At 42.0% G+C, this 26,964-nt stretch overlaps 1 protein-coding gene across 1 annotated transcript; it reads right to left on the bottom strand.

Moving 5' to 3' along the window:
• Positions 1-937: 937 nt before the first annotated feature.
• Positions 938-25,042, bottom strand: SMAP2 (small ArfGAP2). Its single transcript, XM_056509402.1, has 10 exons — positions 24,885-25,042; positions 12,174-12,307; positions 10,650-10,735; positions 8,485-8,563; positions 7,380-7,460; positions 6,911-6,986; positions 5,378-5,478; positions 4,581-4,746; positions 2,716-3,011; positions 938-2,055 (listed from the first exon to the last, which is right to left on the bottom strand). Exons 1-10 carry the CDS (start codon positions 24,985-24,987, stop codon positions 1,936-1,938), a joined length of 1,242 nt encoding a protein of 413 aa, XP_056365377.1. The 5' UTR covers positions 24,988-25,042; the 3' UTR covers positions 938-1,935.
• Positions 25,043-26,964: the final 1,922 nt, after the last annotated feature.

Below are 26,964 nucleotides of genomic sequence, written 5' to 3'. Positions count from 1 at the left end.
AAAAAAAAAAAAAAAAAAAAGGAATTTTCTACCTGTGTCCTGTCCTGTTTTTCTATGTGTGTGGTCCTTTCTTAAATGTCAAACTTGTATTTTTGTGGTTTCTATCTCTGAGGGCGCACGTTGTTTTGTAAAATATTCCTGAAGTTTTTCCTTCCCCAAAAAAAAAATCAATTAAAAAACAATAAACAAAAGGGAGGAAAAGCTGAATTATTCACCTTTTAATTGGCTTTGCATGTACAGTAATTGGGGCAGCAAGTGGAGATGATTAAAGCCAGCTTGAAAACTTTTTTCTGTGCTTGAGTTGAATTTTTCCCTTAATAAAAAAAAAAAAATCATACACAACCTCTCATGGATAATCTAAAATAAATAAGTAAATAAATAAATTTTTTTTTTTTTCTGGAAAAAGCAGGTTTAGAGGAAATAAATCCTATAATGAATAAAAGATCCTTCCAGCACCCCAAAAAAAAAAAAAAAAAAAAGGGAAGGGGCAGGAATAGGGGGAGTGGGATTTTTGGGATGAAATTCCCAGGGAAATGTGGCTGCTCTATCCCAAAGAAATCTGGTATTGGGGAAGGGTTAAGGGGTGGAATTGCACCCAAACCATCCTGGAATTCCCAATTCTTTCACATTTTTGGATGAGCCCCAAGGTTTTGTTAAATCTGAGTTTAAAATAATGGAATTAAAGCTTGGAATGAAATAATTGAGTCCCAGGAGCTGCAGGAATTCTGCTCCACCTTCCCCCCCCATGCCAAAGCTTTGTATATAAACTTTTAGATATATAAACTTTTAGATATATAAACTTTGGATTCTTCCAGGCCTGGCTGTGCTCCCTCAGCTCCCTGGAATTTGGGACAGAGCCTAAAGGAATTCAGGCTGAATTTTTGGGATGGAATTCCCTAAATTCCCACACCTGGAGTGACCACCAGCACCAGAGGAGTCCACTGCAATATTTTATTTGGGAATTTACATATCCACAGGAGAGAGCAGACCACAAGTCCGACTTCTTGCTGAATTTTGAAGCAGTTTTGGGTTCTACTAAAGATGAGAAAAAGAAATCTGCCTAAAGATTAAAATGTCCCAAGCGAGCCAGGGAAGGAGGGGAACCAGGATTTTACACAGGAACAACGACAACAAGGACAAAACAAAACAGAAAAAAAAAATATATATGAAAAAAAAAAAAAAAAAAAGTATAAATTAGGATGTGAGAGTAAATTTTTAAAAGTGTAAGAAAACTTGCACAGGGCTCTGGAGAATGAACTCTGGTTAAGATTGTTAGAAGTGAAATCCCATCCAAAATCCCAACAGCAGCCAGAAAATCCCCTCTGCAGTGCAAGTTTGTGACATTCCACCAGCTTGGCCCCACTCTGGGCAGATTCCTGCTTGCTCAGGGCTGGGACAGGGCTTTGGTTCCAAGGAGATGGGGGCAGGGAGGAGGTAGCAAGGCTTGCTTGCCCCTGGGCTCGGCTTAAATCTTAAATCCAGTTCCTCAGCACCAAACAGGTTCCCCCACCCCAAAAAAACAACAACAACAACAAAAAATAATAAATCTAACACTGGCATTGAAGTGAGGAATTCTGGGCAGGATTCAGCCCAGATTTTGCAGGTTCTGTTGCAGGTTTCTCAGTGCCCAGCAGGGCATCAAGTGCTACCCAGGACTCAGGGGGGGCTCAGAGCAGGGAGGGACCCCCTGCCCTCCCCTCCCTGTGTGCATTGACTGTGCTGAGGACACAGCTGTCCCCATGGCTGTGACAGTGGGAAGGCAGAGATGCAGCTCAGGGATGGAAAAAACAACAACAACAAAAAAAATATAAATTTCAGGTTGAGGGAGGTGGGTTTGGCTCCCCAAACCTTAAAGGAAAAAATAAAAAATAAACCCTGAATGTGATGGAGCAGGTCTGGGGGACAGAACAAAGGCAGAAATGGTCACAGGTGGGCTCATTTCCACAGGGAGGGGTTGCTGCCCTGGGCTGCTCCTGCTCCTCCTCCCATGGACTGGCCATAGCCCAGCATCCCACTGGCTCCATAGAAGTTCATCCCAGCCATCTGCTGGGTCACCTGCAACCGGGACAGCAGAGAGCTTAACCCACCCGGCAAACCCAGCTTAACCAACCCAGCTTAACCCACCCAGCAAGCCCAGCTTAATTAACCCAGCAAGCCCAGCTTAACCAACCCAGCAAACCCAGCTTAACCAACCCAGCAAACCAACCCAGCAAGCCCAGCTTAACCCACCCAGCAAACCAACCCAGCAAGCCCAGCTTAACCAACCCGGCAAACCCAGCTTAACCCACTCAGCATAACCAACCCAGCAAGCCCAGCTTAACCCACCCAGCAAGCCCACCTTAATTAACCGAGCAAGCCCACCTTAATTAACCCAGCAAGCCCACCTTAATTAACCCGGCAAACCCAGCTTAACTTATCCAGCAAGCCCAGCTTAACCAACCCGGCAAACCCAGCTTAACCAACCCATCTTAACCAACCCGGCAAACCCATCTTAACCCACCCAGCAAACCCACCTTAATTAACCCGGCAAACCCACCTTAATTAACCCAGTTTATCCAACCTGGCAAACCCAGCTTAACTTATCCAGCAAGCCCAGCTTAACCAACCCGGCAAACCCAGCTTAACCAACCCAGCAAACCCATCTTAACCAACCCGGCAAACCCATCCTAACCCACCCACCCTCACCCCCTCCACCCCAGGCTGGGCTGCCCTCACCTGGGCCAGGTTCCAGTGCAGCTGCTGCGCCGGCGGCGCCCCGAGCACGGGCGGGGTCCCCGCGTAGCCCGGCGGCTGCTGCTGCTGCTGCTGCTGCGAGCCCACGGCCAGCACGCCGCCCACGTAGCCGGCCGGGATGGCCACCGGGGCCACCAGCCCCGCAGCCCCCGGCTGGGCCAGCAGCCCCACGGGCGGGGCCACCACGCCCCCCAGCAGGCTGCCCGAGGGGGGCACGGCCGGGAAGGCGTAGGGAGAGGCGGGGTAGCCCAGCTGAGCTGGAGCCAGGAACATCGGGCCTGGGAGGGCAGGGAGAGGAGAAACACATCAGCACAGGAGAAACACATCAGCACAGGAGAAACACATCAGCTCAGGGACAGGAGAAACACATCAGCACAGGGAAACACATCAGCACAGGGAAACACATCAGCACAGGAGAAACACATCAGCACAGGAGAAACACATCAGCACAGGAGAAACACATCAGCACAGGGACAGGAGAAACACATCAGCACAGGGACAGGAGAAACACATCAGCACAGGAGAAACACATCAGCACAGGGAAACACATCAGCACAGGGAAACACATCAGCACAGAGAAACACATCAGCACAGGGAACAGGAGAAACCCACAGGCCAGGGAAACCTATCAGGTCAGGGACAGGAGAAACACATCAGGTCAGGGAACAGGAGAAACACATCAGCCCAGGGACAGGAGAAATCACAGCCCAGGGAAACCCATGAGCACAGGGAACAGGAGAAATCACAGCACAGGGAAAAGGAGAAGCACAGGGAACAGGAGAAACCCACAGCCCAGAGAAACCCATCAGGTCAGGGACAGGAGAAATCACAGCCCAGAGAAACCCACAGCACAGGGAACAGGAGAAATCACAGCCCAGGGAAACCCATCAGGTCAGGGACAGGAGAAATCACAGCCCAGGGGCTGCCAGGGCACAGCCCCAGGTACAGCCTGCCTGGGAGACCCACACTCAGCTGTCCTTGGGCTGCTCACACTTCTCAACAAAGATGGAGAGGGAATTTGGGAAGGGACGTGCGGGAATGGATTCCCAGTGCAGGGCTGGGTTGGATACTGGGGAGGAATTCCCTGATTCCCAGTGCAGGGCTGGGTTGGATACTGGGGAGGAATTCCCTGATTCCCAGTGCAGGGCTGGGTTGGATACTGGGGAGGAATTCCCTGATTCCCAGTGCAGGGCTGGGTTGGATACCGGGGAGGAATTCCCTGATTCCCAGTGCAGGGCTGGGTTGGATATTGGGAAGGAATTCCCTGATTCCCAGTGAATGGTTGGGTTGGATACTGGGAAGGAATTCCCTGATTCCCAGTGAATGGTTGGGTTGGATATTGGGGAGGAATTCCCTGATTCCCAGTGCAGGGCCGGGTTGGATACTGGGGAGTAATTCCCTGATTCCCAGTGCAGGGCTGGGTTGGATACTGGGAAGGAATTCCCTGATTCCCAGTGAATGGTTGGGTTGGATACTGGGAAGGATGTCCCTGATTCCCAGTGAATGGTTGGGTTGGATATTGGGGAGGAATTCCCTGATTCCCAGTGAATGGCTGGGTTGGATATTGGGAATGATCCTTCCCCTGAGGCTGCTGAGGGGCTGGAATGGATTTCCCAGAGCAGCCCCTGGACCCCTGGAAGCGCCCAAGGCCAGGCTGGGAAGGGCTTGGAGCAGCCCTGGGATAGTGGGAGGATTCCTGGAACAGGATGAGCTTCACACTCCCTCCCCCACCACCCCACTCTGGGATTCTCTCACCCACATTCCCACTTCTGGAAGTTTCTCAGCTGCCAGGACACCCCAGGCACCCTCCCCTGGTGCCCTGCAGGTGCCAGCCCAGGCAGGGTTACCTTGTGCTGGCACCTGGGACGTTTGGGAGCCATAGAGGGACAGGATGGAGTCTTTGGAGAGCTGCTTCTTCCCCACCTCCTCCCCTTTGCCTCCAGGCTCCGGGAACAGGTTCAGGTTTTCAGGAACAGAGCCAGCACTTCCAGAGGTTGGCATGGAGCCAACGACCTGGGACACAGGGAGAGGATCAGGGAAAAATGGGGAACATCCATATACACATGCAGGGGTGTGCTGGGGTGGGTCAGCATGGAGCTGGGACACAGGGACAGGATCAGGGAAAAATGGGGGACACCCACTCACATGCAGGGGTGTGCTGGGATGGGTCAGCATGGAGCTGGGACACAGGGACAGGATCAGGGAAAAATGGGGAACACCCACTCACATGCAGGAATGTGCTGGGGTGGGTCAGTATGGAGCTGGGACACAGGGACAGGATCAGGGAAAAATGGGGAACATCCACACACATCCAGGGATGTGATGGGATGGGTCAGCATGGAGCTGGGACACAGGGACAGGATCAGGGAAAAATCCAGCACCAGGGAAAATGGGGAACACCCACCCACATGCAGGGATGTGCTGGGATGATGGTTTCAACAGGGAAGATTTTGGGCTTTAATGAAGGGGAATTTAGAGGAAGGCAGATTGAGGGCAGACAGTTCCCAGATGGGAATCCCTGCAGGTGTCCAAGGCTGGAGCACCTGGAAGATGTCCCTGCCCTTTACCACCCCCTGCATCCCAAATCATCCCGTGGTTCTACCACCCAGCCAGGCTTTCCCAAGCCCCAGCACTCCCAGCTCACCTTCCTGGAGTCTGAGCTGGATCCCACGGATGCAAACAGGTCCAGGTCCTTCTCCAGGCTGCAGGGCCGGCCGTTGGTGACGGGCGTTGTCACCGGGGCGTCTGCAGGACACACAGACAGGTCCTGCTGTGCCTGTCCCCAGCCTGGGGACACCCCTGGGCCACCCCACCCTCATCAGCTCTTGCTTTAGTTTAGGTTTGTTCATTTTCATTTTCTGCCTTGGGCTGCAATATGGGATGTGACCAAAAGTTTGTATTCTGTTAACCCAGCTGGGGCAGTGACCCTGATCTCCATGGAGATATCCTCTGCTCATGGGCCATCTTTAAACCAGCTGGACAATCATCTTTATCTTCCCACAGCCCATCCTCCCTCCAGGAGATATCTCCTGTTCATGGCCACTGAGTCCCAGGGCATGACTGATAAAATTCCATCATCCCACTGGGAGATGCTCCAGCCAGGGGAGGAGCCAAACATTTCCTACCCAGATAAAAACTGAGATTTGGAACAGCAAATTATTCTGTCTCTGGATTCCAGAGGAAAACCAGACCCTTCCACATCATCCCTGGAGCTTCAGAGGAAACTGCACCTTCTCCAGGAGCACTGCTCCAGCTGAACCACATCTGCCCCTGCAGGAGGATGCAGCCACCATTGAATGGGACTGTGCCAACACCCTGACTGACTGACGGGTGTCAGCTTGGATTCTGACTCTGGCAGGGTTGGGATTGTTCTGTGTAATACTGCATTGCTATTTTAATTTTCCTAGTAAAGAACTGTTATTCCTAATTCCCTTATCTTTGCCTGAGAGATGCTTAATTTCCAAATCATAATAATTTGGAGGGAGGGGGTTTACATTCTCCATTTCTGCCTTTATTGGCAGACACCTGTCCTCAAACCAGGACATACAGTTAATTTTCTGTTGTGGGATAGGATGATAGGATTAGGAGTAAAAACAAGGCAGGTTTAAAATTTAAAAGGGTATAAAGATTTATTAACAACATAAAGAAAATTAGAAATCTGGAATAAGATTTTCAGATTATTCCCTCTTCCCCCTCCCACATTTCTTAACAACAACACACAGAGATACTTTGGTTAGATTTTCACTTAAATAATTATTTCAGTTTACTTTAGAGAAGTTTTTTCTTGTTTTGGCCATAGGGATCTTTCCCAAGAGAAGAACAAAGTTCTCTTGTGTTTTCACATTCACAATTTGCAAATTGTCAAACTCCTCCCACCTCCTCAGAGCTGTGTTTGTGTTAAACTTATTTTTAAGTTTACTTTTAATGGGAAGCTGTTTAAATGTGAAAGTTTTCTTTTTTTTTTTTTTTTAAATGTCTCTGTTCATACTTCATCCTCCAGAACAGAAATCTCCCTTTCCCTTGGGGCAAAGGATCTTTTTCTTAAACACTTTAACCTCCTCCTTTTTTTTTTTTTTTCCACTATTTACAGGAATATTCCTGCAGAATTCTTGGAATTATTCGAAATTAGCACTGAAAATCCTCAAATCCCCACAACTTCTACACCAATTTCTCTTACCCAGGCCCAGCAAATCCATAACTGGCTCAGATTTGGGGGAACTTTTCCTGGATTGTGTTTCATCTTTCTTTTGAGGCTGGGGGGAAAAATAAACAACACAAATCTTGTGAAATATCAGAATTTTTATCAAGATTAACCCTTTAAATATTTTTTTCCCAGTGGATTTAAATAAAAAATACAAGCAAAATTATCTTTGCTCTTCCAAAATGAGAATTTCAGAGCGAATATTCCCAATTTTTTTTTTTTTTTTTACCCCAGTGGGTTTTAAAATCCAAGCAGGCTTTAAACCAGAGAGGTAAAAAAAAAAACCAGCAGGGAAAAACTGAATTCCAACCTGCACATCTGCTCAGTGTCTGGGGAGCAGAGCAAAACAAGCTCCCAGCAGGGACTCCAAACACCCAGGCCAGAAAAATGTTCCTGGAATCCCTCAGGGATAAATCCACAACTGCTCCATCATTTCCCTCCTTACCATTTTCACCTTCTCAAAGATGATGGGTTCCAGTTTCCTTTCTGACTCGTTGCTCTTTTTCCATTTGTCGTCTTTTTCTTTCTGAGAGGAAAAAAAAATAAAAAAAAAAAATAAAAATATCGTTGATATGAAAGAAAAAAATTCTGGTTACACCCAATGCTGTTAATGATCTAAACCCTCTCAGATTTTAAACAATTTTGTTGTCCTTAAAAAAAAAAAAAAATCTCTGACATGAGAGAAAAAAATTCTGATTACACCCAGATCACACCCAATGCTGTTAATGATCTAAACCCTCTCAGATTTTAAACAATTTTGTTGTCCTTAAAAAAAATAAATCTCTGACATGAGAGAAAAAAAGAAAAAGATCACACTCAATGCTGTAAATGATCTAAAACCACTCAGATTTAAAATCCCTCAGAAACAGCTGAGTTTGAGGTAAAATTTGAATTTTTCCCACTCTGAGCAAGAAATGGGATAAAAATCTTCCAAGATTTCCTCCAATTATTATCCCTGCAGATTTATTTCCTGTCTTCCATCCACACAAATCAAAAAGATGCAAGAGGGAAAAAACCAGAAATTTAAACAATTTTGTTGTCCTAAAAATCACTGATATGAGAGAAAAAAATTCTGATTACACCAAGAAAAAGGTGATGATGTTACTCATCTAAAATCCCTCAGAAACAGCTGAATTTGAGGTAAAATTTGAATTTTTCCCACTCTGAGCAAGAAATGGGATAAAAATCTTCCAATATTTCCTCCAATCATTATCCTTGGAGATCTCCATCCACACAAACCAATCAGAAAAAATCAGGAATTTAAACCACAAAAAAATTCCAATTTCTGGAGCTCTACCATGCCTGTGACCCTGATTTTTTTTTTAATTTTTTTTTTTTTTCTGGATAACCTGGATTCCCTCTAACAAAAAAAACCCACTCAGCATCTTCAAATCTCAATTAAAAATTCACTCCATGAAGTGCAGGCAGAATGAATTACCCCTAAGCCGGGGGGGACAATTTATTAATTTAAATTAAATTTCTTTCTTTTCTTTCACTCAGTCCATTTAATTTAATTTAAATTTAAATTTAATTCAGACCTCCAGACTCACCCTGAAGGTGTTGATGTCGATGCTTCTGTCCATATATTTTTTTTTCTCATATTTATCTCGGATAAAACTCTCCACAGCTCTGCAGCAGCTGGTTAAGGACAAAGGATTCCAGAATAGAAACTTTATTTGACAAGGTACAGGCTGTAACTAAATTAAATCATTGTTTAAAGAGCATTTCCAGCAGTAACTTTCTTAAAATAATTTACTGCTGGATCCCAACTCTCTCTCTTTTTTTTTTTTTTTTTTTTTGCCTGTGGGTTATTCCAGGTTATTTCAGTGCTATAAAAAGGGAATTAAATCAGGATTTAGGTTCTTGCTGTGTTTTTCTCACTTTTTTTTCCTAATTTTTTTTTTTTTGTTGTTTGCCCCAAGCATCCCCTCAGCACATTGAGGTCACACACTTCAAAAAGCACCTTAGATTAAAAAACTTTAATCTAATTGGAAAGGTGCTTTTTTTTTTAATTTTATATATATATATTTATTTTTTTTTTAGTTTCATATCATTATATCCCTGTTTACTCAACATTCCTGCAAGGTGGGATTTAAAAATTCCATCAGAGCATCCCAGCCTGGTTTGGGACACCTTAAATCCAAACCTTTAGAATATTCAGCATTTTTTTTTGGAAAATCCAAACCTTTAGAATATTCAGCTTTTTTCTGGAAAATCCAAGCCTTTGGAATATTCAGAATTTTTTTTTTTTGGAAAATCCAAGCCTTTAGAATATTCAGATTTTTTTTTTTTGAAAATCCAAGCCTTTAGAATATTCAGCATTTTTTTTGGGGGGAAAATCCAATCCTTTAGAATATTCAGTATTTTTTTTGGAAAATCCAAACCTTTAGAATATTCAGCATTTTTTTTTTTTGGAAAATCCAAGCCTTTAGAATATTCAGAATTTTTTTTTTGGAAAATCCAAACCTTTAGAATATTCAGAATTTTTTTTTTGGGGGGAAAATCCAAGCCTTTAGAATATTCAGCATTTTTTTTTTTTTTTTTTAAATCCAAGCCTTTAGAATATTCAGCATTTTTTTTTTTTTTTGGAAAATCCAAATTTAGAATATTCAGCTTTTTTTTTTTTTTTTTTTTGGAAAATCCAAACCTTTAGAATATTCAGCATTTTTTTTTTGGGGAAAATCCAAGCCTTTAGAATATTCAGTATTTTTTTTGGAAAATCCAAACCTTTAGAATATTCAGAATTTTTTTTTTTTTTGGAAAATCCAAGCCTTTAGAATATTCAGCTTTTTTTATTTCTTGAATATCCAAACCTTTGGAATATTCAGCTTTTTTTTTTTTTGAAAATCCAAACCTTTAGAATATTCAGCTTTTTTCTGGAAAATCCAAGCCTTTGGAATATTCAGAATTTTTTTTTTTTTGGAAAATCCAAGCCTTTAGAATATTCAGATTTTTTTTTTTGGAAAATCCAAGCCTTTAGAATATTCAACATTTTTTTTTGGAAAATCCAAACCTTTAGAATATTCAGCATTTTTTTTTTTTTTGAAAATCCAAGCCTTTAGAATATTCAACATTTTTTTTTGGAAAATCCAAACCTCTAGAATATTCAGCATTTTTCTGGAAAATCCAAACCTTTAGAATATTCAGTATTTTTTTTGGAAAATCCAAGCCTTTAGAATATTCAGAATTTTTTTTTTTTGGAAAATCCAAGCCTTTGGAATACTCAGCATTTTTTTTTTTTTTTTGGAAAATCCAAGCCTTTAGAATATTCAGATTTTTTTTTTTGAAAATCCAAGCCTTTAGAATATTCAGAATTTTTTTTTTTTTTTGGAAAATCCAAGCCTTTAGAATATTCAGATTTTTTTTTGTGGAAAATCCAAGCCTTTAGAATATTCAGTTTTTTTCTGGAAAATCCAAGCCTTTGGAATATTCAGCATTTTTCTGGAAAATCCAAACCTTTAGAATATTCAGCTTTTTTTATTTTTTGAATATCCAAACCTTTGGAATATTCAGCTTTTTTTTTTTTTTTTTTTTATTTTGTGGAAAATCCAACCCTCCAGCCTCCCAAAAACCTGCAGCATCCTCCTCACTCGTCCCAATTCCCCACCCTCAAAACTCTGCAGGAATTCCTTCATTCCCAGGGAATTCCTCCTCAACCACACAGCTCCAGGATGGAAAATTCCATGTTTTTTTCCAGGAATAAAAAAAAGGATGCTGGTCTGTCTGGGGCCTCCTGAAGTTCTCAGGCAGGTAAGCTTCGTACAGACGATTGGCTTTGCCATTCCCCATCTCCTGCACGCACTGAAATCCAAAAAAATTCCTTAAATTTTCCTTTTTCTGGATATAAAAGTATCCCAGAGAAGAGAAATTAATTTATTGATCCTTCAGTTTTACTCTCTGCTGTTTTTGGAGGGTGTTTTCCCTCCCAGCCTCTCCCAGCTGGAATTTTTCTTCCTCCATTTCCCACATTTTTTTGGGCTATGCTTGGTTTAAGTTGAAATTTAGGAAGCTCCACTAACAAAAACCAACCAAACCAAACCAAAGTAAAGCAAACCAAAATTAAACCAAAACCAATCCAAAACCAAACCCAACCCAACAAAACCAAACAAAACCAAAAACCAAAACACAACCAAACCCAACCCAACAAAACCAATCCAAAACCAAACCCAACCCGACCCAACCAAATTAAACTCAACAAAACCCAACCTAACAAAACCCAACCAAACCCAACCCAACCAAATTAAACTCAACAAAACCCAACCCAACCAAATTAAACTCAACAAAACCCAACCCAACAAAACCCAACCCAACAAAACCCAACCCAACCCAACCAAACCCAACCCAACCAAACCCAACCCAACCAAACCCAACCCAACCAAACCCAACCCAACCAAACCCAACCCAACCAAACCCAACCCAACCAAACCCAACCCAACAAAACCCAACCCAACAAAACCCAACCCAACAAAACCCAACCCAACCAAACCTAAACCAACCAAATCCAACCCAACCAAATTAAACCCAACAAAACCAACCCAACAAAACCTAAACCAACCAAACCAAACCCAACCCAACCAAACCCAAGCCCAACAAAATCCAACAAAACCAAACCAAACCCGACCAAATTAAACTCAACAAAACCCAGCCCAACAAAACCAAACCCAACCCAACCAAACCCAACCCAGCCAAACTAAATCAAACCAAACTGAACCAAACAGAACCAAAACAAAATAGAACCAAAACCCAACCCAACCAAATCCAACCCAACTACACCAAACCCAACCCAACCAAATCCAACTCAACCCAACCAAATCCAATCCAACCCAAACCCAACCCAACCAAACCCAGCAAAACTAAACCAAACCCAACTGAACCAAACCCAACTAAAACAAAACAGAACCAAAACCCCACCCAACAAAACCCAACAAAACCCAACAAAACCCAACAAAACCCAACAAAACCCAACAAAACCCAACAAAACCCAACAAAACCCAACCCAACAAAACCAAACCCAACCCAAGAAAACCCAACCCAACCCAAGAAAACCCAACCCAACACCAACCCAACAAAACCAAACCCAACCAAACCAAACCCCAAAACCAACAAAAACCCCCAAAACAACAACAACAACAAAAAACCCGCAAGAAACCCCACGAAAAACAACAAAAAAACCCCAAACCCAATTAAAAAAATAAACCAAAAAAACCCCAAATCCTCAGAGTGTTATCCCAACCCTCACCTGAATCTGTTCCTGTGTCCACTGGTCGAGGTTGACAGATTTGACCCTGGATATGTGAACCCCCAGGTTCCTGTGGATCCCAGCACAGCGGATGCAGATGAACACCCCGATGTTCCAGGATGCCCATCGTGGCCCTGGCAACACACAGCAAAGTGTTTCCCACCAGAAAAACCTTTTTTAAATTTTTTTTTTTACCTGGAACAACTGGGAAACTGCACCAAGTGAACTGGAAATTGGAATTTCACATCAGGATGTTCCCAATTGAGGAATTATTGCCTCTCCCTCTTCCATCCACACAAATCAGCTCCAAGAGGAAGAGGCAGGAAAAAAGGAATTTAAACCACCCAAAAAACAACACCCAGAGCTCTGCTATGTGATCCTGTTGTTTTTTTTTCCCTACATCTTCAGTGCTGGGCAGGAATTCCCAGCTGAGCCCAGGATTTCACCCCAAAACCAATCCCAGCCCAAGGAATGATCAGTTCACAGTTTCCACAGCTCTGATGGAAATTCCTGGTTTTTTTTCATGCAGGACAGCTGCAAGGTGTGGATGGGAGATCATGCCAGGGGTTAAAAAAAAAATTAAATAAATACCCAAAAGGGAAAGATCAAGGAGTTTATATTCCCACCCCTCTCCCAGCCAGGCCAGACCCTCAATCCTGCTGAATCTTTTAGGAATATTTTAAAATTAAACCTCCAGCTCCCAGCACAAACTGGTGTCCCAGCACATGGGGAAGTGGGAAAACACAGAATTAGGGATCCAAAAATCTCCACCAGCCCTTTTTCCACACGTTATTCTGGATGATGAAGAGTTATCCTGCTTTTTTTGCACAGCTAAAATAGCAGAGCCTTGATTTAATGAGGGAGGTGGGAGGGGGAAAGTGCAATTTCAGAGCTCTAAAAAAAGCAGTGCTGCATTTGAGATGCTCTTAACAACTAAATTCCCATTCCTGGGCAAAACCTGGAGCATCCTCAGGGATTTGGGGCTGATAATGCAATCAGAGTATCCAACCTCTGACAGGGAACTCACTAAAAAAATTATTTTATTAAATTTTCTGGCCTTTTCTTGCTTTTTTCCTCTCTCCAGGAGTGACCTTTAGGAATTATATAAATTTATTTTATTATCAAAGCAAACCTCACAACAGCATCACCTAAAAACACCCAAAAAATAAATTTGGATCCTTCTCTGTGATTTTTACCCAGAATTCTGTCTCTAACCTGAGACTGCTGCAAGGATTATCATGAGATTCAAGGTTAGATTTAAACTCCAGATAAATTTAGCCCCTGATAGGACTAAAAGGATTAAGGGGGTAATCAGCTCACTGGGTTTGTCACATGGAGCAGCTCAAGCCACCACAACCTCCCACTAAAACATGACTCAGGGTTGGTGTCACATCCTCCTGCTGCTCTGGGACAAGTCACATCCCAGCTGCAACTCCTAAATTCAATTTTTGGGACAGCCAGAGTGGAGCAGCTTGGTGATATTGACAATTAAAATAAAATTTTTGTTGGTTTTTTTGGGGTTTTTTTTTTAAACTCCTCCCAGCAATAAACACATTATACAAGCAGGGGTGAGATCTTCCCTGGGGAGATTCCAGCTGGGATTTGGGAATAGAGGAGTTGGTTTTATCCAGAATTTGGCACAAATTGTGACCTCAGCAGCTCAGGAGAGACTCCAGAGCCACACAGAGAATAAATTTGGATTTTCCAAAATATTCCCTGAACCTGCAGCACAGCAAACCCTGGTGGGGTCAGGTCAGATCCTCCCCACACACTAAACCAACATTTTAACCTTCAAATAAAAATATCTTTTAAAATTTCTCTTAAAGCCAAGTTTGTGGAAAGGATTTTAAAAAGATATTTCATTTTAAGGTGTCAGAAGGGAATAGAAGAGTTGGTTTTATCCAGAATTTGGCACAAATTGTGACCCCAGCAGCTCAGGGAACAAATTTGGATTTTAAAAAATATTCCCTGAACCTGCAGCACAGCAAACCCTGGTGGGGTCAGGTCAGACCCAACATCCCAGACACTAAACCAACATTTTAACCTTCAAATAAAAATATCTTTAAAATGTCTCCTAAAGTTCTGAGTTTGTGGAAATGATTTTAAAAAGATATTTCATTTTAAGGTGCCAGAAGGGAATAGAGGAGTTGGTTTTATCCAGAATTTTCACAAATTGTGACCCCAGCAGCTCAGGGAACAAATTTGGATTTTCCAAAATATTCCCTGAACCTGCACCAAGCAAACCCTGGTGGGATCAGGTTGGATCCTCCTCAGACACTCAACCAACATTTTAACCTTCAAATAAAAATATCTTTAAAATGTCTCCTAAAGTTCTGAGTTTGTGGAAATGATTTTAAAGAGATATTTCATTTTAAGGTGCCAGAAGGGAATAGAGGAATTGGTTTTATCCAGAATTTGGCACAAATTGTGACCCCAGCAGCTCAGGGAATAAATTTGGATTTTCCAAAATATTCCCTGAACCTGCAGCACAGCAAACCCTGGTGGGGTCAGATCAGATCCAACATCCCAGAAACTAAACCAACATTTTAACCTTCAAATTCCTTTAAAAAAAAAAATCTTTAAAATTTCTCCTAAAGCCAAGTTTGTGGGAGAGGGGAAGGATTTTAAAAAGATATTTCATTTTAAAGTGTCAGAAGGGAATAGAGGAGTTGGTTTTTTTCAGAGATTTTCAGAAATTGTGACCCCAGCAGCTCAGGGAACAAATTTGGATTTTCCAAAATATTCCCTGAACCTGCAGCACAGCAAACCCTGGTGGGGTCAGATCAGACCCAACATCCCAGACACTAAACCAACATTTTAACCTCCAAATCCCTTTAAAAAAATATCTTTTAAATGTCTCTTAAAGCCAAGTTTGTGGGAGGAGGAAGGTTTGGTGCAGATATAAACAACCTCCCACTTCCCTCTTCTTCATCTCCCACTAAAAATCTCCCTGCAGCTCAGATTTTGCTTTTTTTTTTTTGGTTTTTAGTTTTGTTTTGTTTTTTTTTTTTCAGGCATTTCCTCAGAGTTTCATAAGTGAAAAGACTCAAAAAAAGCCCCAAGTGGCATCTCCAGATGTGACTTTTACCCTGTGCTGCTGCTTCTCACTTCCCCAAAAAAAAAATAAAATAAAAAAAAAACCCAGTAAGTGATAAAAATTCTGGGTTGGAGTTTAAGGTAATTTTTTTTTTTTTTTTTTCCTGAGAAAAATGGGTTTATATCAATAAATAACAGGGTGGTAGGAGAATTATCAGCCCTCACAAAAATTGGGCACACCCTGATAAATCACTTAGTGATCACCTCACCCTCCTGGCTCAGGGAATTTTGGATTTATCACCCAAATTTAGATTTTTTTATTTCCTCAAAATAAACCTCACCAAGCCAGCCAAGGGCTGCTGAACAACCTGAATAACTGAAAAAAAAAAAAATCTTATTTTTCTTTAAAATCCCAAAATAATTCCCAATTTTTAACTCCAATCCTGGCAGGGGCTGCAGGATGAGCACCAGAGCATCCCCTGCTCAGTGAATTTTTATTTCCATTTTTCCTGAATATTTGGGTGAATTCCCAAGGGGTTTCAAGAGACAAATTTAGATTTTTTCTGGCTCCAAGATCCTGAGGAGATTTTTTTGCAGTAAGAATTCTGCAGAAAGTGTTTAAAAAGGTGAAATTTGAAATGAAAATAGTACTAAAATTTAGATTTTTTTAAAAAAAATTTTGTTAAATTTTTAATTTTTTTTTAAATTTTTATTAAATTTTTATTAATTTTTTAAAATTTTTAAATTTTTAAAAAAATTTTCTAAATTTTTAAAAACTTTTTAATTTTTTAAAATTTTTTAAAATGTTTTTTAAATTTTTTTACAATTTTTCTAAATTTTTTAAAATTTTTTTATTTTTTAAAATTCTTAAATTTTTTTCAATTTTTAAAATGTTTTAAAATGTTTTTAAATGTTTTTAAATGTTTTTTTAAATTTTTTTAAATTTTTAAAAATTTTTTTTAAATGTTTTAAAATTTTCTAAATTTTTTAAAATTTTTTTTAAATTTTTAAAATTTATTTAATTTTTTAAATTTTTTTTTAAATTTTTTAAAAATGTAAAAAAAAAATTTTTAAATTTTTTTATTGTTTTTTAATTTTTTTTACTTGTTTTAAATGGTTTTTAAATGGTTTTTAAATGGTTTTTAAATGGTTTTTAATTTTTAAAGTTTTTAAAATTTTTTTAAATTTTTTTTTTAATTTTTTTTTTAATTTTTAAATTTTTTTTTTAATTTTTTTTTAATTTTTAATTTTTTTTTTTTTTTTTTTTTATTATTTTTTAATTTTTTTTTAAATTTTATATTTTTTTCTGCACTACCAGGTGGGTCAGCAGCAGGTGCTGCTGCTCTGAGGATTATCCCTATTCCTGGCAGAAAATCTCTGCTTAAAAAGGATCTTCCCACAATAATCCCACCCTCAATCCCTGCTGCTTTTTTCCCTTTGCTTGAGGGGGAAATTCCATCTCCATTTTTACCTTGCTGAGATAAAATCCCAAAGGAATAAATTAAATTTTGGGAGCATTTCCACTTTGTGCACAAACTTTTTGAGCTCAGAAAAGCAGAATAATGGAAAATCTCAGAATATTAAATATTGAATATTCCAGAATGTTGAACATCCCAGAATATTGAATATTCCAGAATACTGTATATCCCAGAATATTGAATATTCCAGAATATTGAACATCCCAGAATATTGAATATTGAACACCCCAGAATATTGAATATTGAATATTCCAGAATACTGTATATCCCAGAATATTGAACATCCCAGAATATTGAATATTGAACATCCCAGAATATTGAACATCCCAGAATATTGAACACTCCAGAATATTGAATATTGAACATCCCAGAATACTGAATGTCCCAGAATATTGAATATTCCAGAATATTGAACATCCCAGAATATTGAATATTGAACATCCCAGAATATTGAACACCCCAGAATATTGAATATTGAATATCCCAGAATATTGAATGTCCCAGAATATTGAATATTGAACGTCCCAGAATATTGAATGTCCCAGAATATTGAATATCCCAGAATATTCCAGAATATTGAATATCCCAGAATATCCCAGAATATTGAATATTGAACACCCCAGAATACTGAATGTCCCAGAATATTGAATATTGAATATTCCAGAATATTGAATATTGAATATTCCAGAATATTGAATATTGAACATCCCAGAATATTGAATATCCCAGAATATTGAATATTGAACACCCCAGAATATTGAATATTGAACATCCCAGAATATTGAACACCCCAGAATATTGAATATTCCAGAATATTGAATATTAAATATCCCAGAATATTGAATATCCCAGAATATCGAACATCCCAGAATATCGAACATCCCAGAAAATTGAATATTAAATACCCCAGAATATTAAATACCCCAGAATATTGAATATTGAACATCCCAGAATATTGAATATTTCAGAATATTGAATATTGAACACCCCAGAATATTGAACATCCCAGAATATTGAATATTGAACATCCCAGAATATTGAATATTTCAGAATATTGAACATCCCAGAATATTGAATATCCCAGAATATTGAATATTGAACACCCCAGAATATTGAATATTGAACATCCCAGAATATTGAACATCCCAGAATACTGAATATTGAACATCCCAGAATATTGAATATTGAATATTCCAGAATATTGAATATTGAACATCCCAGAATATTGAATATTGAACACCCCAGAATATTGAACATCCCAGAATACTGAATATTGAACATCCCAGAATATTGAATATTGAATATTTCAGAATATTGAACACCCCAGAATATTGAACATCCCAGAATATTGAATATTGAACATCCCAGAATATTGAACACCCCAGAATATTGAATATTGAATATCCCAGAATATTAAATATCCCAGAATATTGAACATCCCAGAATATTGAACATCCCAGAATATTGAATATTGAACACCCCAGAATATTGAACATCCCAGAATATTGAATATTGAATATCCCAGAATATCCCAGAATATTGAACATCCCAGAATATTGAACACCCCAGAATATTGAATATTGAACACCCCAGAATATTGAATATTGAATATTCCAGAATATTGAACATCCCAGAATATTGAATATTGAACATCCCAGAATATTGAATATCCCAGAATATTGAATATCCCAGAATATTGAACATCCCAGAATATTGAATATTGAATATTTCAGAATATTGAACACCCCAGAATATTGAATATTGAACATCTCAGTATATTGAATATTGAACACCCCAGAATATTGAACATCCCAGAATATTGAATATTGAACATCCCAGAATATTGAATATCCCAGAATATTGAATATTCCAGAATATTGAATATTGAACATTCCAGAATATTGAACACCCCAGAATATTGAATATTGAACATCCCAGAATATTGAACATCCCAGAATATTGAATATCCCAGAATATTGAATATCCCAGAATATTGAACATCCCAGAATATTGAATATTAAATATCCCAGAATATTGAATATTCCAGAATATTGAACATCCCAGAATATTGAACATCCCAGAATATTGAATATTCCAGAATATTGAACATCCCAGAATATTGAACATCCCAGAATATTGAACATCCCAGAATATCCCAGAATATTGAACACCCCAGAATATCCCAGAATATTGAATATCCCAGAATATTGAACATCCCAGAATATTCCAGAATATTGAACATCCCAGAATATTGAACATCCCAGAATATTGAACATCCCAGAATATCCCAGAATATTGAACATCCCAGAATACTGTGGCTGCAGCTGAGGATTCTCAGCTCATGAACACCCAGCTCAGCTTCCTCCCCATCCCAAATTTCCTAACCCAGGCTGAGCAGTTCCCCAAATTTTGGGTTATTTAAAAAGTTCCTCCTGGAATTTCTCTTCAAAGGAAATTCAGCTGCAGAGAGCTGGAGGAGGAGGGGCTGAGTCATGCAGATTTTCTGGGAATATTTTGGATTCCAGAGTCAGGCTGGAGAAAATTCCCAAATTCCCATAAATCAGCCCCAAGATTTTCTCCTTTCACATCCCATAATTAACCATTTCTGAGGAGGAATATCCCAAATCCTACAAAAAATCCTGTTTTAATGAAGAATTCATCCTGGATTTCTGAGTTCAGCATCACTTCTCCCACCAAATCCCTCAAGGTACAAAGGATGGAGTCAGGCTGGAGAAAATTCCCAAATTCCCATAAATCAGCCCCAAACTTTTCTCCCTTCCCATCCCATAATTAATAATTTCTAAGCAGGAAAATCCCAAATCCTACAAAAAATCCTGTTTTAATGAAGAATTCATCCTGGATTTCTGAGTTCAGCATCACTTCTCCCACCAAATCCCTCTGGGATACAAGGGATGGAGTTGGCTGGAGAAAATTCCCAAATTCCAATAAATCAGCCCCAAACTTTTCTCCCTTCCCATCCCATAATAATTTCTGAGGAGGAATATCCCAAATCCTACACCTGTTTTAATAAAGAATTAAAAGGAACCAAACACAATTAGCTGGAGGGAGGATAAAAAGTTAAATCCACTCTGAGGGAATTTTTTTCCCATTTTTTTCCCTATTTCCAGGTTGGGAATTTGGTGTTGGATGCTCAGCATCTCTCCCATATAAAGACAAAATCAGCTTCACACCAAAAATAAAATAAAATGTTAAATACGAAAAAAAAAAAAATTTGAATAAGAAAATAAAATTTTGCATAATAAAATTTGGAGTAAGAAAATAAAATTTTGAATAATAAAATTTTGAATAAGAAAATAAAATTTTGAATAATGAAATAAAATTTTGAATAAGAAAATACAATTTTGAATAAGAAAATAAAATTTGAAATAAGAAAATAAAAATTTGAAATAAGGAAATAACATTTGGAATAAGGAAATAACATTTGGAATAAGAAAATAAAAATTTGAATAAGAAAATAAATTTGAATAAGAAAATAACATTTGAAATAATAAAATAAGAAATATATTAATAAATATAATAATAAAATAAATATAATAATAAAATAAATATAATAATTAAAATAAATATAAAAAATAAAATAAATATAAAATAAATAAAATAAATATAATAATAAAATAAAATTTTAAAATTTTGCCACCAATCCTGCCCTTTCCAGGTGATCAGATCTCCCAGTTCCCCCAGACAAGAAAAAGAGGAAGGAGAAGAAAAAAAAAATTCACCCAATTTCCTGCAAAACAAGAACTCTGAGCTGGGATTGCAAAAACACCCTGAGATTGCACAGAAGTGCTGGGCTTGGGTTGGAAGGAACTTAAATATCATTTATTTATTTGTTTGTATCAAAAAATAGAAAATTTTTATATATATATATATATATATTAAAAATTAGAAAATTTATATATATATTAAAATAGGAAATTTATATATACATATGTATAAATAGAAAATTTATATATATAAATAGAACATTTATATGTACTTTTATATAAATAGAAAGTTTATACATATATATAAATAGAAAATTTAGATATATATATAAATAGAAAATTTAGATATATATAAAAATAGAAAATTTAGATATATATATAAATAGAAAATTTAGATATATATAAATAGAAAAACTAGATATATATAAATAGAAAATTTAGATATATATAAATAGAAAATTTGTATAAATAAATAGAAAATTTAGATATATATAAATAGAACATTTATATATACATAAATATAAATAAAAATTTCATATATATATAAAAAATAGAAAATTCACATGTATATATAAATACATATATATAAATATAAATATATAAATAAAAAAATTTATATATATATGTAAAAATAGAAAATTTATATATATATATAAAAAAGTAGAAATAAACCACCTGTGAAGAGAAATTTCCACCTCTGCCATGCAAGGGGCTCTCCCCAGCAGCCCAGGTAAGTGCTGAGGGCACCACCTGGAGCCACGTGATGGGAGAGCCCCAAAATTCACCAAAAATCCCAAATCTGCCCTAAAACTGCAGCAAATTCATGGTGTTCCAGGCAGAGAAAGCTCCATTCACCAAAAATCCCAAAACTGCCCCAAAAACTGCAGCAAATCCTTGGAGTTCCAGGCAGACCCAGCTCCATTCACTAAAAATCCCAAAAATCCCAAAACAGCCCCAAAATTGCCCCAAAATTGCCTGGAGCTCCAGGCAGAGACAGCTCCATTCACCAAAAACACCAAAAATCCCAAAACAGCCCCAAAATTGCAGCAATTCCTTGGAGCTCCAGGCAGAGACAGCTCCATTCACCTAAAATCCCAAATCTGCCCCAAAATTGCCCCAAAATTTCCCCAAAATTTCCCCAATTCCCTGGAGCTCCAGGCAGACCCAGCTCCATTCACCAAAAATACCAAAAATACCAAAAATCCCAAATCTGCCCCAAAATTTCTCCAGTTCCCTGGAGCTCCAGGCAAAGACAGCTCCATTCACCTTAAAATCCTAAAAATCCCAAAATTCCCCCCAAAATTTCCCCAATTCCCTGGAGCTCCAGGCAGAGACAGCTCCATTCACCAAAAATACCAAAAATCCCAAATCTGCCCCAAAATTGCCCCAAAATTTCCCCAATTCCCTGGAACTCTGGGCAGACCCAGCTCCATTCACCAAAAACACCAAAAATCCCAAATCTGCCCCAAAATTGCCCCAAAATTTCCCCAGTTCCCTGGAGCTCCAGGCAGACCCAGCTCCATTCACCAAAAACACCAAAAATCCCAAAACAGCCCCAAAATTGCAGCAATTCCTTGGAGCTCCAGGCAGTGACAGCTCCAATCACCTAAAATCCCAAAAATCCCAAAATTCCCCCCAAAATTTCCCCAATTCCCTGGAACTCTGGGCAGACACAGCTCCATTCACCAAAAATCCCAAATCTGCCCCAAAATTGCCCCAAAATTTCTCCAGTTCCCTGGAGCTCCAGGCAGTGACAGCTCCATTCACCTAAAATACCAAAAATCCCAAAATTCCCCCCAAAATTTCCCCAATTCCCTGGAGCTCCAGGCAGAGACAGCTCCATTCACCAAAAATACCAAAAATCCCAAAATTTCCCCAATTCCCTGGAGCTCCAGGCAGACCCAGCTCCATTCACCAAAAATACCAAAAATCCCAAAATTCCCCCCAAAATTTCCCCAATTCCCTGGAGCTCCAGGCAGACACAGCTTCATTCACCAAAAACACCAAAAATCCCAGAACAGCCCCAAAATTGCAGCAATTCCCTGGAGCTCCAGGCAGACCCAGCTCCATTCACCAAAAATCCCAAAACTGCCCCAAAAACTGCAGCAAATCCTTGGAGTTCCAGGCAGACCCAGCTCCATTCACTAAAAATACTAAAAATCCCAAATTTGCCCCAAAATTGCCCCAAAATTTCCCCAGTTCCCTGGAGCTCCAGGCAAAGACAGCTCCATTCACCTTAAAATCCTAAAAATCCCAAAATTCCCCCCAAAATTTCCCCAATTCCCTGGAGCTCCAGGCAGAGACAGCTCCATTCACCAAAAATACCAAAACTGTCCCAAAACTGCAGCAAATAATAAATAAATTATAATTATAATAATTAATTAATTCTGCATTTCCTGTGACCAGGAGGAGCTTCACCACCCCCATCACCTTGAATTGGGAGGTTGAATTTATTCCAATTTTGGTGGAATTTGCTGTCTCAAGATTGGGGAAATTGAGATAAAGGAAATATTTCTGCCAAGAGATAAAGGAATGGAGGGGAAATATTCTGATCTGTGCTCCAGGCAGGTGGCATGGATGAACTTATTGTGGTTTAGGGTGAAAATAAATCATAATTATCTCATTTTTAATGTTATCCAAGGGGGCTCTGCAGGTTTTGAGGTCACCAAATCTTTTATTTACAGATGGATTTGGCCCAATCCCTTCCCCAAGTTCACTTCCAGCAGCTCTTGGGCAACAAGGTTCAAGTCCAGATCTCCAAGTGATTACAGCAGCTCATTAAAATGGGATTTTGGGCAACTTTTAACTCTTCTGCTGCAGGAAAATAAAGCAGCAACCACAGAGCAACAACTTGATTCCTTTGTTTTATCCTCTGGAATTCAAACATTTCCTTTCTCAGCTAGATCAGGGTCACAAGCACGCCTTGGAATCAGAAAAACATGGAATGGTTTGGGTTGGGAGGGAGCTCAAAGCTCGTCCCAGGGTGGATGATCCCAGGGATTCCTGTGCTGGGTGATGGGGAAGAACCAGGTGGGAAAGGAAAAGGGCAAAAAATCTGAATTTCTGCAGCGGTTGGAGGGTGAGGTTCCAGCTCCTGCCCCGTCCTTACAGCAGATCCTGGGCTCACACCCCAGCTGGAATTCCCTCAGTTAACTCCACACCTCTGGCTTTTCCAGGTTCCTCTTCTTCCCCCACCCTGGGGGTTTCCCGGGATTCCCACAAAGGGATTTTGGGGTCGTTCCCTGCCCGACTCGCTCCAAATCCAGCTGTGCTGCAGCCAAACATCTGGGGGCTTTTCCCCCAAAAAACACCGTGTGCTTTCCTCCAAAACCACCCTGTTCTCTGCCCCAAACCACGGAGCTTCTTCCCCTAAAACTATTCTATTCTCGCCCTAAAAGCCATCCTGCTCTGACCCCAAACTCACTCTGTTCTCTGCCCCAAACCGCGGCGTTCTTTCCCCCAAAACCACCCTATTCTTGCCCCCAAAACACGGAGCTCTTTCCCCTAAAACCATCGGGTTCTTATCACCAAAACCGCCCTATTCTCGCCCCAAAACCCACCCCGTTCTCTGCCCCAAACCTGCTGTCAATACCCGAGATGCAAAATATAAACCCAACAGTGAAATAAAACACAAACCCACCCCGTTCTTGCCCCCAAAACTCACCCTGCTCCTGACCCCAAACCCACCCCGTTCTTGCCCCAAACGCAGCTCGTTCTTGTCCCCAAAACACGGAGCTATTTCCGGCAAAATCACCGGGTTCTTTCCACCAAAACCACCCTATTCTCGTCCCAAAAATCACCGCGCTCTCGTCCCAAAACCCACCCGGTTCTGTGCCCCAAACCCATCCGGTTCTGTGCCCCAAACCCACCCGGTTCTGCGCCTCAAACCCACGCCGCTCTCGTCCCAAAACCCACCCCGTTCCCGCCCCCAATCCCCCCCGTTCTGTGCCCCAAACCCACACGGTTCTGTGCCCCAAACCCACCCGGTTCTGTGCCCCAAACCCACCCGGTTCTCTGCCCCAAACCCACCCGGTTCTCTGCCCCAAACCCACCCGGTTCTCTGCCCCAAACCCACCCGCTTCTGTGCCCCCAATCCACCCCATTCCCGCCCCCAGACCCCGCCGTTCTGTACCCCAATCCCCCCCGTTCTGTGCCCCAAACCCACCCGGTTCTGTACCCCAATCCCACCCCGCTCTCTGCCCCAAATCCCCCCCGTTCTGTATCCCAATCCCCCCGTTCCCGCCCCCAATCCCCCCGTTCCCGCCCCCAATCCCCCCGTTCCCCCGCACCCCGCGCAATCCCCGTAACCGCCGGGGCAGCACCGTTGTCCCCCCGCTCCCCACGGCGCCCAACCGGGGCTGGCCGCGCCTCGGGGGAGCGGCGGCAGCGGGAGCACCGAGCGGCGAGGCCGGCGTGGGGGGTGCATCCGCTGCGGCGCGGGCTCCGCAGGCCCCGCCGCCCATCCGCGCTACCTTTGGCCTGGCAGTCGGCGCAGAACTTGTTCTCGTCCTCGGCCAGCAGCCCGGCCAGCACCGCCTGGTAGCGCTCCACGTCCCGCACCGATTTTCCCGTCATGGCGCGGCCGGCGCTGCCCGCCCGCGGGTCACGGCCGGCCCGCCCGCTTCCTGCTTCCGCTGTGGGCGGGGCTCCGCCAGGGGGAGGAGCCAATCAGCGCCGGCCCCGCGCGGCAACGCCCCCCCCGAGCTGCGGTAATGCTGAGCGCTGATTGGCTGCGGCGCGCCGGCGGGAGCCAATGGGGAGAGAGGGGCGGGGCCAGGGATGTATGAATGGGGAGGGTCACGTGGTGTGAATGGGGGGATAATGGGGGACACGGGGGGGACACGGGGGGGCAATGGGGGACACGGGGGGGACAGGCAGAGTATGGGGGACACGGGGGTGATGGCCGGGGGGGGACACAGGGGTGATGGGAGGGAGGTTTGTGGGGGTTATGGGGCGATGGGTGGGGGTCCAGGGATGCTGGATGGGGATTTGGGGGGGTTCAGAGGTGCTGGGTGGGGGATCTTGGGGGGTCCTGGTATGCTGGGAGTGCTGGGTGGGAGGTCTGGGGGGGCTATGGGGCGATGGGTGGGGGTCCAGGGATGCTGGATGGGGATTTGGGGGGGGTTCAAGAGTGCTGGGTGAGGGATTTTGGGGAGCCCTGGAGTGCTGGGAGTGCTGGGTGGGAGGTTTATGGGGTCTATGGGATGCTAGGTGGGGGTTTGGGGGGGTTCAGGGGTGCTGGGTGGGGTATTTTGGGGGGTCCTGGGGTGCTGGGAGTGCTGGGTGAGAGGTTTGTGGGGGGCTGTGGGATGCTGAAGGGGGGTTTGGGGGCTCAGGGGTGCTGGACAGGGGATTTTGGGGGACCCTGGCTGTCCCTTGGGCTGGAGGGGGACCTGGTGGCCGTGCTTAGGAGGGAATTTCAGGACCTGAAAACCGCGATAAAACGAGCAATGGCACCGACAGCAGACAAGAATCTGCCACTGAAGTTCTCCGAGAAACAGCCGGAATTACGTAACCCTGCTCAAAGTGACACTGGTGTCCCACAAAGGGACAGTGCTGGGACACTGTTACAAACTATTCCACAAAAACAAAACAAAACAAAAAAATAAACAAACAAAAAAAAACCAAAAAAAAAAAAAAAGAGAGGGAGCTTGGTTTACCTTCTTTTAATTCGGGAAATAATTAAAAAAGACTGACTGAGCTGAAATAAGATAAAAGTCATGACAGATAAAGATTTGCTTCGCCCTGTATAAAGTTATTTGTGATGCCAATTGGGGGTGAAAGGAATAATGGGAGCCCAACTCTCACTATGGTATCAAAGAGTTAAAAAAGATGAAAGGAGGAGGAGGAGGAGGAGGAAGAGGAAATGGCCGGGATGAATCATCCCCTGTTCCCTGGGAATGGGGGGCGGCTGCTGGGGAAGGTGGGAATGGGAACTGGGAACTGGGAGTGGGAGTGGGAGTGGAATGTGGATGGGAATGGAAATGGGAATGGGGAGGGAAATGGGGATGGGAACTGGGAGTGGGAATGGAGATGGGAATGGGAATGGAAATGGAAATGGGAGTGGGAGTGGGAGTGGGAATGGGGATGGGGATGGGAATGGGGATGGGGATGGGAACTGGGAATGGGAGTGGGAATGGGGAATGGGAGTGGGAATGGGAAGGGGAATGGGGATGGGAATGGGGATGGGAAATGAATGGGAATGGGAATGGGGATGGGAACTGGGAATAGGAACTGGGAATGGGAACTGGGAACGAGAATGGGAACAGGGGTGTGAGTGGGACATCCGCCCCCCCACGGGAACTGCCCCTGTGACCCACCCCCTTCCCACCCAGCGCCGCTCTGGGGACACGGGGACACCCCCGAGGGGCTGCGGGGGGGACACGGGGCAGGAACCCCCAGGAACCCCCTGGGCTGGCAGGAACTGGTTCCAGTGCCGCCCCCATCTCAGGCTGCGGGAGCTGCGGTGGCACCGGGGCGGGGACACCGCGGGGACCCCCGGGACATCCTGGCCGGGCTGTCCCCGCAGCAGCGCCCGAGCTCGTCCCTGTC

Source organism: Oenanthe melanoleuca, chromosome 23, assembly GCF_029582105.1.
Source record: "Oenanthe melanoleuca isolate GR-GAL-2019-014 chromosome 23, OMel1.0, whole genome shotgun sequence".
NCBI lineage: Eukaryota > Metazoa > Chordata > Aves > Passeriformes > Muscicapidae > Oenanthe > Oenanthe melanoleuca.
This window is presented reverse-complemented; position numbering and strand designations above follow the sequence as displayed.